The 11,193-nt window shown below is 55.3% G+C and overlaps 2 protein-coding genes across 2 annotated transcripts in view; one reads left to right on the top strand and one right to left on the bottom strand.

The window, feature by feature from the left end:
• Nucleotides 1-1,331: 1,331 nt before the first annotated feature.
• Nucleotides 1,332-6,642, top strand: Lsmem2 (leucine-rich single-pass membrane protein 2). Its single transcript, XM_005410256.2, has 4 exons — nt 1,332-1,892; nt 5,124-5,234; nt 5,304-5,489; nt 5,658-6,642. Exons 1-4 carry the CDS (start codon nt 1,871-1,873, stop codon nt 5,789-5,791), a joined length of 453 nt encoding a protein of 150 aa, XP_005410313.1. The 5' UTR covers nt 1,332-1,870; the 3' UTR covers nt 5,792-6,642.
• The window catches only part of Ifrd2 (interferon-related developmental regulator 2), a 5,578-nt gene continuing 687 nt past the window's right edge, over nt 6,303-11,193 (bottom strand). The window contains exons 3-15 of the mRNA XM_005410255.2: nt 10,912-11,000; nt 10,369-10,657; nt 9,073-9,192; nt 8,901-8,985; nt 8,671-8,795; nt 8,430-8,587; nt 8,213-8,263; nt 7,948-8,126; nt 7,756-7,861; nt 7,314-7,451; nt 7,100-7,228; nt 6,928-7,023; nt 6,303-6,795 (exon numbers count right to left, since the gene is read on the bottom strand). Coding sequence (XP_005410312.2) covers nt 6,715-6,795; nt 6,928-7,023; nt 7,100-7,228; nt 7,314-7,451; nt 7,756-7,861; nt 7,948-8,126; nt 8,213-8,263; nt 8,430-8,587; nt 8,671-8,795; nt 8,901-8,985; nt 9,073-9,192; nt 10,369-10,657; nt 10,912-11,000 — 1,646 coding nt within the window. The 3' untranslated portion in view covers nt 6,303-6,714. The remainder of the gene's footprint in view (nt 6,796-6,927; nt 7,024-7,099; nt 7,229-7,313; nt 7,452-7,755; nt 7,862-7,947; nt 8,127-8,212; nt 8,264-8,429; nt 8,588-8,670; nt 8,796-8,900; nt 8,986-9,072; nt 9,193-10,368; nt 10,658-10,911; nt 11,001-11,193) is intronic.

Genomic DNA, 11,193 nt, shown 5'->3' on the forward strand with positions numbered 1-11,193 from the left:
CAGGCTGGTCTTGAACTCGCAACGATCCTCCTGCCTCAGCCTCCAGACTGCTGGGATTACAGACGCGCGCCACCATGCCTGGTCATATCTTGTCTTTAAAAAAACAAAAAAGGCTAAGTACTGGTGACCTGTAAGGGGAAAGACAAGGAGCACCGCAGGAATATCTGAGGGTAGGGGCGGAGCCCTCCAGGAGGGGACAGCCAGTGCAAAGCCCTGGAGTGGGGAACCAAGTCGCCCGGTTTGAGGAGCAAAAGGGGCTGACCTCCTGATACAGTGATCCAGCACCAGGGGGCGGTAGAACCTGCAGCAGCGCTCTGGCACCCTTCGGAAATTGCACAGTAGGCCTCTCACTCCGGGAGGCGGGGAAGCTGGACCACCTCCCCCAGGGCTGAGCAGTGCTCTGCGTCCTCACTGGACCTGTGGGACTCCTGTGCTCTGTTCAGAGGAGAGGGGCAGAAGTAGTGGTCCCAAGAGCTTCAGACACGTCTGTCCTCAGTGCACTATCAGGGAGGAACCACTCACTGTTCGTGTTTTACAGAGAAGATGGAGACCAGAAAGGTTGGTCCAGTACCTAAGGTTGTAAACTTAGTAGAAGTACCAAACTGGGAACGATGATGCACACCTCTAATCTCAGCACTTTGGGAGGCTGAGGCAGGAGGATGGCAAGTTTGAGCCAACCCCAGGCAACTTAGTGACTTAGTGAGACCCTTATCTCAAGATAAAAAATAAAAAGGTCTGGGATAGGGGCTGGGGATTTAGCTCAGCGGCAAAGCGCCTGCCTGGCAAGCGCAAGTTCGTGAGTTCGGTTCCCGGTACCGGATAAAAAAAAAAAAAAAAAAAAAAAAAAAAACCAAAAGGTCTGGGATATAGTTCAGTACCAAGGCCCTGGGTTCAGTCCCTAGGACCACAAAACAAAAACTACTGTACTATAGTAGAAGCACCAGCCTCCAATCCGGCATGAGTGTGTGTGTGACATGGCCAGCATGTACGTCATGTGCACACGTGGACACCCACTTGTGGGGCTGTCAGAGCCCTGATGGCACTGGACTCCAGTTGTGCCCCTTCCTCCAAGTCCCTGGTGCTAGTGGGTCACGCAGTAGTGGGTCCTTGTCCAGTTTTGTTGGGAGACAACTGGACTCTGGGTGAGGGCCTAGGGCGCAGATGTGCCTGAGTAGAAATGTACAGGGGCTTTTTTCTCTTCTTTTTCTTTTTGTGGTACTGAGGAGCAAACCCAGGGCTTTGTGCATGCTCCACCATGAGCTACTCCCCCAGCCCTCCCTTTATTTTTTATATTTATTTATTTTAAATTTTGAGACAAGATCTCAGGTTATCCAGGTTGGTCTCAAACTTGCCATCCCCCTAGCTCAGCCTCCTCAGTGCCTGGGATTACAGGTGTGTGCCCCGTGTCTGGCTAGGGTCTCTGTCTGGCTGCCACATGAGGTATTGCTGCTACAGGCTAAGCGTGAGGTGGCTGTTCTGGACGAAATCCCCGGCCTGTGTGTATAGGGGTGGAGCGCTTCCCTGAAGCAGACCCTGTGTTGGTGGAGCTCTCGGTTGAGCTAAGTCGCCAGGTAGATAGTCCAGGCTGGTGGTGGCGAACCTACGACACCTGTGCGGCCGTGGGCTGGTTGTTATCACTGCAGGCTCCAAAAGGGTCACCAGCTCTGGTCTAGGTTGACCCGTGCATGTCACTCTGCCCCTTCTCAGGGCTGAGAGCTGCCCCCTCTAAATATAGCCCAGTGGGCTGAGCCCAGGCTTATTTTAAGCCCAGGTTGGGAGGTCGCCAGGCCTTCCCAGCTCCCAGAGGAGCCACTGCGGCCTTGTTCACGCCTGCTCCTGGGCACCCTCATCAGCCCCGACTGCACTTGCCATGCCTGAGGAGATCCGGGAAGGTAGGAGAGGGTGAGCAGGAGGGCGGGCAAGGCCCCAGTCCTGTGACCTTGTGAATCGCAGAGACCCAGTCTCTGTGCCATCAACTTGACTGTCTTTTCTAGTCATCAATACTCACGTCCCATCTCCAGAAAGGGACCTACCGCTGTGCATGGAGGCAGAGCCTAGCATACGTGGAGCCCTGCTCCACCTCAGGCTATGCCTGTTTGCCCTGCTGTGGCATCAGGAGGGACTGGGGGAAGCACCCCACTTTGGGAGTGGGTCAGCTACAGGCCGTGACCAAGAGGGTATGGGCATTTGGACAGCTGCTTGGCCATTTCGTTCTTTCTCTTGTCAGTACTGGGGACTGACCTGGAAGAGCGCTGACCTGTATCTCCAGTCCTTTTCATGTTTGAGACAGGGTCTCAATAAAGTGCTCAGGCTGGACTCAGACTTGTGATCTCCTGCTTAACCCTCCCAAGCAGCTGAGATTACAGGCATGCACCACCTGGCCTTGACTCTTCCCCTCAGGGAGGAAAGTAGGAATGGGGTTGGGCGTTGGGGCACCTGGCCTGAGAACTGAGAAATAGGCAGAGTCCTGTCCTCTTGACCAGCCGCAGCTGGTCAAGAGCAGGGTGGCTAACCACGTACCTGTTCCACTGTATACAGTGAGCTCCAAGTTAGGCCTGGTGGCACACACCTGTAGTCCTGCCCTCTCTCTGGGAGCCCACTCTGGGAAACTAAGAAACTAAGAATGTGTCTCAAAAAAATAAAAAATAGGGGCTGGGGATTTAGCTCAGCGGCAAAAGCGCCTGCCTGGCAAGCGCAAGGTTGTGAGTTTGGTTCCCAGTACCGGAGAAAAACCAAAAAAAAAAAAACAAATAAACAAAATAATAAAAAATAAAAAAGAGGGGGGTGGGCAGGGATATAGCTCTGCAGCACAGCGCCTACCTGGCAAGCATCAGGTCAGGAGTTCAATTCCCAGTACCAAAAAATTAAATTAAATTTAAAAAGGGCTGAGGATATAGCTCAGCACCAAAACAAAGAAAAAACAAACCTGAGTAAAGCACAATAGAGTAGAGAGAGTTCTTTTTGAAAGAGGAAATTTAATATGATATGACCTTCAACCTACCAAACAGCTTAAGGACTAGCAGCTTTTTTTTAAGCATCTGTTTTTATTTGACCTGCTCTTGAGGATGCCAAGGCAACAGCTTCAAACAGTTTATGAAGGTCGAGTTACGGTCCTGAGAGTGCCACGGGTGTGCTTCTGTCAGGAAATATGCCCTGGTTTCCTCCCCACTGTAACCTAGGTCCACGTGGGCACCTGGAGCTCTTACTGGGCCAAGACTTACTTTTTCTTTCTTTCTCTTTCTTTCTTTCTTTCTTTCTTTTCTTTCTTTTCTTTCTTTTCTTTCTTTTCTTTCTTTTCTTTCTTTTCTTTCTTTTCTTTCTTTCTTTCTTTCTTTCTTTCTTTCTTTCTTTCTTTCTTTCTTTTCTTTCGTGTCTTTTGTCTTTTGTTCTGGTACCAGGAATTGAACTCACAACTTTGAGCTTGCCAGGCAGGCGCTTTGCCACTGAGCTAAATCCCCAGGCCCTGGGCCAAGATTTTAAAAAATCAAGTTGAAGAACACCAGAAAAAAATATAATTAAATATTTATAAACCAATCAGATGTGGTGTATGCCTAGCATCCCAGGACTCAGGAGGCTGAGGCAGGAGGGTTACTGTTTGAAGCCAACCTGAGCTATATAGTTTTATTTTATTTTTATTTTTTATTTTTTTGGTTTTTCTCCGGTACCAGGAACCGAACTCACGACCTTGCACTTGCCAGGCGGGTGCTTTTGCCGCTGAGCTAAATCCTCAGCCCCGAGCTATATAGTTTTAGACCAGCCTAAACTGCATAATGGGACCCTGTCTGAAAAAAAAAAAGAAAATATTTTGATGGAGCGCCAGGCATGGTGGCGCACGCCTCTAATCCCAGCACTCGGGAGGCTGGGGCAGGAGGATCGCTGCGAGTTCAAGACCAGCCTGGGCTACAAAGTGAGCTCATGGCCAGCCTGAACTGCATAGTGAGACCCAACCCAAAAAGAAAAAAAAAACTGATGGTACCCCTAAGGCTGTGGTGGGAAGATCACTGGAGCCCAGGAGGTTGAGACCAGACCGGGGAGCTTAAGTGAGGCCCTCATTTCAAAAAAACAAAAATAACTTTGAAATGAATAATTAAAACCACAGGGAAAGTACACTGAATAGGGAGCAAATGGGTAATTAAGCCATATATACATTGTTCAAGCTCCCTAGGCGACCAAACCAAATCCAATCAACCATGAAAGGTTATTTTAACAGTATGATGCTGCACATCTGCAAATCCAGGTACTCTGGAGCCTAGGGCAGGAGGACCGCAAGTTCAAGGCCAGCCTGAGCAACTTACTGAGACCATGTGTCAAAAGTGGACCGTGTAGGGGCTGGGGATTTAGCTCAGCGGCACAGCGCCCGCCTGGCAAGCGCAAGGTCGTGAATTCGATTCCTGGTACCGGGGGAAAAAAAAAAAAAGTGGAAAGTGTTGGGGATGTACCTCAGCACACTGGTTCAGTTCCCAGTGGCAGCTGGGCATGGTGTTACATGCCTGTAATCTCAGCACTTGGGCAGTTGAGGCAGGAGGATCACCATGAGTTCAAAACCAGCCTACGAAGTGTGATGCTGTCTCAAAAAAAACCCCAAAAACAAAATAAAAAGCCCTAGTACCACTAAAAAATTTTTTTAAACTTCTCTGACTGGCAAATACATATACAAATGTGTGAATATAAACTGTTTCTCATCCCAGCGTGGTGAGGCACCATTACAGGGAGTTCAAGGCCAATTTGGGCTACACAGTAAGCTCAAGGTGGGCCAGGACCCTGCTCCCTGCTCAAAAACATTCCTCCGTGGGGGTACCTCATGATGGCGACATTGTACCCCACTGAGGGTTGTACACACACTTCTCAAGGACAATCTGGTGAGTTTTAACCTTGCTCTTGGATTGAGCAAGTCCGTGTCTTGGAACTGTCCCTAGTGACTATTGAGAAATTGTGAAAAACTTCATACCCAATGATGGATGTCCTCAGGGCGAATTTCCAAAGGGAACTGGAAATAACCTAAATGTCCAGGAAGCCTCAGAGGGCTGTAGGGGAACCCTTTACAAAAGCCCCTACTACCTGAGGCTACCTGGGAGCAAAGAAGGGGAGACTGGCCTGCTGAACGAGCCCCACCACCCCTACAGACACTGCGGCAGCAACACAGAGCCAGAAATCTACAGGGCCGCTGGCCCCCAGCCTCGTGCCTGAAGTGCGGCTACACCGCGTGGAGTCCATCAGCGAGCTACACGGTGAAGGTGAGGGGTGCAGGATGTGCTGGGCAGGGGGCAGCCTGGCACCCCCTTGACGGCCCCCCTACTCCGCAGGCTTGACACACCCGTATCTGGCTGAAGAGGCACGGCCATGGGACGAGCTGCTGGGTGTCTTGCCACCATCGCTGTGTGCCCAGGCTGGCTGCAGTGCCGTGTGTGGCCGTGGCGGGTTCCTCCTGCTGCTGGTGCTGCTAGTGCTCACCTGCCTGGCACTCGCCATCCTGGCGGTCTACCTGAGCGGTAGGGACAGGCAGGGCAGGTCGGGACCAGCAGGGACTGGGAGGCCCTTGGGAAGGAGCAGCTGCTGCAGCTGTGAAGGGCGGGGGTCAGAGGGCAGCCCGCTGCTGGGTTGTGGAGGTCTGCGGCAGCCTGTGATCTAACAAGGTCCCAACACCTGCCCACCCCCAGTGCTGCAGAGTGAATCCTTGCGGGTCCTGGCACACACGCTGCGCACCCAGGAGGAGATGCTGCTCAAGCTCCGACTGGCCAGCCTCAGCCAGCTGCGCAGATTCAACTCCAGTGGCGCCCGGGCCCCTAGCTGACTCTACCTGACCTGGGGCACAGGGGGTGTGAGGGGAATAAAGCAGCTGTCGGCAGACCTCCGCTCCCACTGCTGGTCTGCATGACTTCCTTGTTGAGATTTTTGTAGAAGAGACTGACGTGACTTCACGGTCACCTACCTCTCCTGATCTCTTCAGGCCAGGCCTCGCCAAGCCTTCTGGTACTAGGTAAGCCCTTATGGGCTGGCCCAAGGTCAAAGGAGGGAGCCCCAGCCTCCTGGCTCCTCCTGTGGCCTGTCAGCATCCCCGGAGCACCCCCAGATAGCAGAGTAACAAGTCTAGAAACAGCTGTCTCACCGCAGCCACCTACTCTGCCAGACCTCTCAGCAGGAGTTCAGCCTCACGTCTCAAAGACAGGCTGGGCTCTGAGCTGGGGAGGCCCTACCCCAGCCCAGGGCACACTGCCTTGGAGGGCAGAGGTGAGATTCCAGCCTGTGTCCTGGATGGAAGGGAATGTGGGCAGAAACACCCAGGAGTCAGGACCACGGAGGCAGAACATTATACTCTATTTAATTATCTCTTACATCTTTAAAAATCAACACAAAAGTCCTTTCCAGGTAGCTCTGCCTCCCCACTTGCCATGGTGGCATCTGTGTAGATGCCAATACCCCAAAGAACTGGGTCACTCCAAAGGAGCGCGGAAGGAAGGGACGGCCCCCTACTGCCTGCCCCACAGCCCTGAGACAGGTGTCCACTTGGGCCTGCCTGAAATAGGGCAGGAATAAGCCACAGGGCTGAGTGCAGGGATAAAGGGCAGGGTCCCTCACGCCATTCAGCCACCCTGTTTTTGGTTTTGTCTTTAAGAAAAATAAAGTGACAATCACTGGCAGAGACCAGTTCTTGCACTGTCTTCTGTTAAAAATATGGGCAGGGGTGTGGACAGTTTTGTCTTCAGCTGGCCCACTTCACAGGACATCTGCCCGCTTGTCCCGCACACGGCTTCGAGCCTTGGTCCGGGCTTTGAAGGCAGCAGCATTGTACAGGTGCTGGGTGGAGAAAAGGGTGGAATCTGGCGAACGGGGAAGAAAGCCTGGGGCTCCTCCTGCAGCCCTCGCAGAGCCCTTGCAGAGCCAGGAAACGGCAATGGAAGGGAGATAAAGGTGTTCAAGGGTGCAAACCTTCTCAAAACGTGAAACTTTACAGGCCTTCAGAGCAGCGGCATCCAGCACCAGCACAGGGCCCAAGCCGAAGATGTCCCGGAGCAGCTCATTATTCTGGGGACAGAGACGGCAATGAACCCTGTCCCGTCCAAAGCAGCCGAACTGGGAAGCCCTCCCGCGCATCCCCCACCTGCAGGTGGTGGTGCATGCCCGAGCCCAGCACGTCCTTGAAGGCAGCGTAGACCCGGTGCCGAGCCCAGCTGTCCACATACAGCGTTTCCAGTCCAAAGCGGATCGTCTCTTCCTCACATTCACCACCCTGCAGGGTAGAGGGCCCACAGCTGGGCTTGGCCGCCAGGCCTGGGGCTGCACGCTTGCTAGGACAAACACATTCCCACACACACCTCAACGAAGTGCAGCACGGCGCGGAAAGTGGAGCGCTGGCGCCGGCGGTCGGCTTTGGCACGGTACTTGTTGCTGTCCGTGGCGAGAGTGTGCAGGGCACTGCACAGGGCCTCCATGTCCTCGTACACGAAGTCCTCCTGTGTGCGGGCAGCGGAGGCAGGAGGCAGAAGCTTGAGCTCTGCTGACTCTCAGCACGGCTGCCCAAAGCCTGCCTTCCCTAACAGCTCTCCTCTCCTGTCCGGCTCCTCTCATCCCCGCTGGCTTCCACCTGCACAGGACACCTCTGCTCGAGCCCCCACCACAAGACCTCGCACGAGTCAGTGCTGGGGCCGCCTCTCCTACACAATGACCCGGGACTGCTCCGCATTCCGTGGCACGCTCTCTGCATCCAGCCTGGGATGGGCAGTAGCACCAGCAGGCACCCCCCTACCATCCTTGCACCTCAAGGTCCCGGGCGAGCTCAAAGAGTAGTGCGATGGTTTCACCAGCAGCAATCCGCAGGTTCACACTCTCACTGGACAAGAGCTGGGGCAGCTGGGACAGTTGCCTGGAGAAGGGGCAGGCTAAGCTCCTCGTGGGGGCTGGGAGCCCCTTCACGATCACCTCCCACTCCTCGTGGGCAGCTGCCCTCACCTGTCAAGGATGTGGCTGATGTGGGTGCTGGGGCAGAGAGTGAGCAACAACGCCCAGGCCTGCAGGGCAGCACAGAGCAGGCCCTGCAGGCTGGCAGGGGCCACGGGAGCTGTTGAGCCATCTGTGCCACAGGGCTGGCTGAAAACACCTTCTAAGCAGGTGAGGCAAGAGACCAGGTCCTAAGAGCACAGGGGGGCAGGGGAATGGCTCAGGCTCACAGCTAGGGGCCCAGGTGCCCCACCGTCCGTGTCCACAGGCCACTCACCTGGACATCGGCAGCAGCCACGTAGCACCCCAAGCCAAGAGTAGAAGCACACTGTTGGGAGGACAAAGCTAGACCATGATCGGAGGTCCGCCAGGGTTCCCAGTCAGGGGTCTCACCCCACCCCCCTCAGGGTAGGGAGCCTGAAGACAGGTGGAGCCCACCACCCTGCTTAGGGGTAAGGGAGAGGAAGGGTTTCACAGGGCATGGAAATACTCACGTGAAGCCGGGCGGCGGGGCTAGCTGTGCCGTCGCTGAGCACGGAGACTAGCAGGGGCTGCAGGCTGTGGAACAGCTCCTCGCCCTTGGGTCCAGGGCCCAGCTGCACACAGAGCAGGCCTAGCACGGCAGCAGCCAGGGCCTGCTCGTCACCCTTCCCTGCAGGACGCGTTCCAGTCAGCCCGCGCAGCAAGGGTCAGCACCTGCCCAGTTAAGATCCTCCACACACCCCAAGGCCTGACCTTTCTTGAGGCACTTTTCCAAGGCATCAGCCAGAGTGAGGCAGCGCTCCAGCAAAAAGTCAGGGAGCAGGTGGGAAGCCAGGGCCAGGCGCAGGCTCTCCAGAGCTCCTTGCCGGGTCTTGGCACTAAGGGTAGAGAGGGAGGTCATGTGGGCCAGCTCTCCCTTGGTCACACCTGGTGTGGGTTGAGCAAAGCCCTGGAGAGAGGAGCAGGCTGGCAGCCAGGGGTACCTCTTGTTTGTGAGGCAGTCCACACACTCCTTTAGCTTTTCTTCGAGATCTTCCTGTTGGCCCTGCTCATCCACAGCATCCCCCCCTGCAAGGCCGGCAGATCAGCACTGCTTCTTGCCCTCACCCAGTGGAGCCCTTGCTCAGCCCCTGCCAGCTGGCTACTTGCTCTTACCTAGGCTATCCTCCGCTGTGGTGCTGAGAAGACTGGGACACTCGCTGGTGGTACTGCGGGCCTCGCTGGCCGCATCATCCTCACTGGAACCTGAGTCAGCTTGGGCACTGCACCGGGCACCTAGGGAGTGCATGTTCAGTTACTCAGCCGGCTTCCACTGATAAGGGGTGGCTGGGGGTACTACCCTCAACCTCCCCACCCCACAAAACAGAACCATGCCCTCTTCTCTGAGACAAAACCAAAGCTGAAGTAGGCACTGCAGTGGGCTGATGCAGGGACCTAAGCCAGGAAGCAGGAAAAAGGGAAGGAGGTCCACATGCCAGAGGGCATTCGTTAGGTAGCAGGCCTGGCCTATGGTACCTGGCAGGCTTGGTGGGCAGTCCCTTTCTAAGGCCAGAAACTATTTTAAGTAGGAGACTAGGAGCTAGTAAAGGTAGAGAGCGGGGAGAAAAGGTCAAAGGGAGGGGCTGCAGTTGTTCCACGAGGTCTGTGGCCTGGCCTGCATTATACCCCAAAGCAGGCAATGCAAGGATCAGGAATTAGCTACAGAGTTCAGCAGATGTGGGATTTAAACCCCAACTCTACATTTTTTTCCCCAGCACTGGATATTACACCCAGGGGCTCACGTGAGCATGCTAGGCAAGCACTCTGCCACTGGGCTATATCCATCTCAGTCTCCATTCCTCATTTAACAGCCTGCCTTGAACTTGTGGCAATCCTCCTGCCTCAGCCACCCAAGTGCTGGGATTGCAGGTGTGCACTATCTCACCAGGCCAAGGCCTCCATTTCTTTATATGCAACACAGAGATGGAGAAGTACCTCTTTCAGGGGCAGCAGGCGAAAACAAATGACTTGCTACGGCTTTACTTCAGGCCAACAAACTCATCAAGCCACCTATCAGCCCTTGGGATAGAAGCCCAGTTCCCACTGGGTATGCTGGGAACCCTGTGTTTTAAGTATATTGTCTTCTGAGCTTCCCCTGATCCATCCAAGCTGTCAGCTCTAGGTGGACAGGTTCCTTCCGACCCTAAAGAGTCTCTGACCATATGAGCCCCTAATATGGGCTCATATGGGAACACAGGGCCGTTTCAGGGCTGCAGGCCCAGAGCACACTGGTGTGTGGGTGCTGTCCAGGGCCAAGGGTGGACTTTGCAAACCTGGCTACTATGGTGGAGCCCCTGACAGTTTCTCATCACCAGGCCGGCCTTCCCGCTCAGGAACGACTCGCACTTCCTGCCCGCAGGAAAAAGTCTAGCCAGCACAACGGCCTCGGCTCACTTCCTCTTACTATCCTACCTGCTAAAGCTGCCAAGCTCCCCCCATGGTGCACAGCGCTGCAGTCCCTTGCAGTGCAGCCACCCGGCTTTCCCACATGTTCTCTTCGCACGGGGTTCTCTGCACCTTCGCAGGACTCTCCCGGATGCCCTTCCCATGCGGTCACCCAGGTTCCTGAGAATAGTTTCGGGGAAACTATGGGCATAGTTTCAGGACCAGTGTATTCTGTTGTCACTACTCTATTAAATGTCACCCCCTCCCCATTAGGGCAAAGCGGTGCCTGGCTCTGACGCCATCCCAGCAGAGTAAACATGTGTGTTTACTGCAAAAAAAAAAAAAACCAGGCTCCTGGTTGAGACTGATAACAGAGCACCAAGACCGGCTCCGCTCCAGGGTATTCATGCGCAAGCCCACAACCGCCACGGCCCCCATGCTGTGCCTTCTCGATCCCGCACCTCCCTCGGTTCTTCCCAGCAGGGAGGCCTCCTGACAACTTCCCTGCCTAGTCTACCAAAGGTCCTGGCAAGGGGACCGACCTCCTACTCTGACCAGGGGTTTTCCCACCGGAATAAGCAACTGGGGTGGAGGGGCGATGGGGAAGCCGAAGCCCGGGGGCGCGGGCCGGGTCGCGCTTCTGGTTCCGCGCTGCTTCCCTAGGTCCGGGAAGCCGACACGCGGCGGGCAACTTGCTCAAGTTGGTGCACACGTGGCCAAGGCGGGCGGGAGCACGTGCTGGCTACGGCAGCTTCGCGGGACCGCGCCGGGCTGGCCGCGGGGGGCGTCCCCACGCCAGCACCCTCGGGGACACGCGGGGCCCGCACCGCACCCCTGCTCGCCGCAGGACGG

Source organism: Chinchilla lanigera, unplaced genomic scaffold (assembly GCF_000276665.1).
Source record: "Chinchilla lanigera isolate Chin_1 unplaced genomic scaffold, ChiLan1.0 scaffold00131, whole genome shotgun sequence".
Classification (NCBI taxonomy): Eukaryota; Metazoa; Chordata; class Mammalia; order Rodentia; family Chinchillidae; genus Chinchilla; species Chinchilla lanigera.

What these genes read in the sequence shown, in the direction of transcription:
- Lsmem2 (XM_005410256.2), top strand. Translation starts at nt 1,871, where the DNA reads ATGCCTGAGGAGATCCGGGAAG. An exon ending in GCCTGAGGAGATCCGGGAAG is followed by an intron (nt 1,893 to 5,123) that starts GTAGGAGAGGGT and finishes CCACCCCTACAG; the next exon opens with ACACTGCGGCAGCAACACAG. An exon ending in CAGCGAGCTACACGGTGAAG is followed by an intron (nt 5,235 to 5,303) that starts GTGAGGGGTGCA and finishes CCTACTCCGCAG; the next exon opens with GCTTGACACACCCGTATCTG.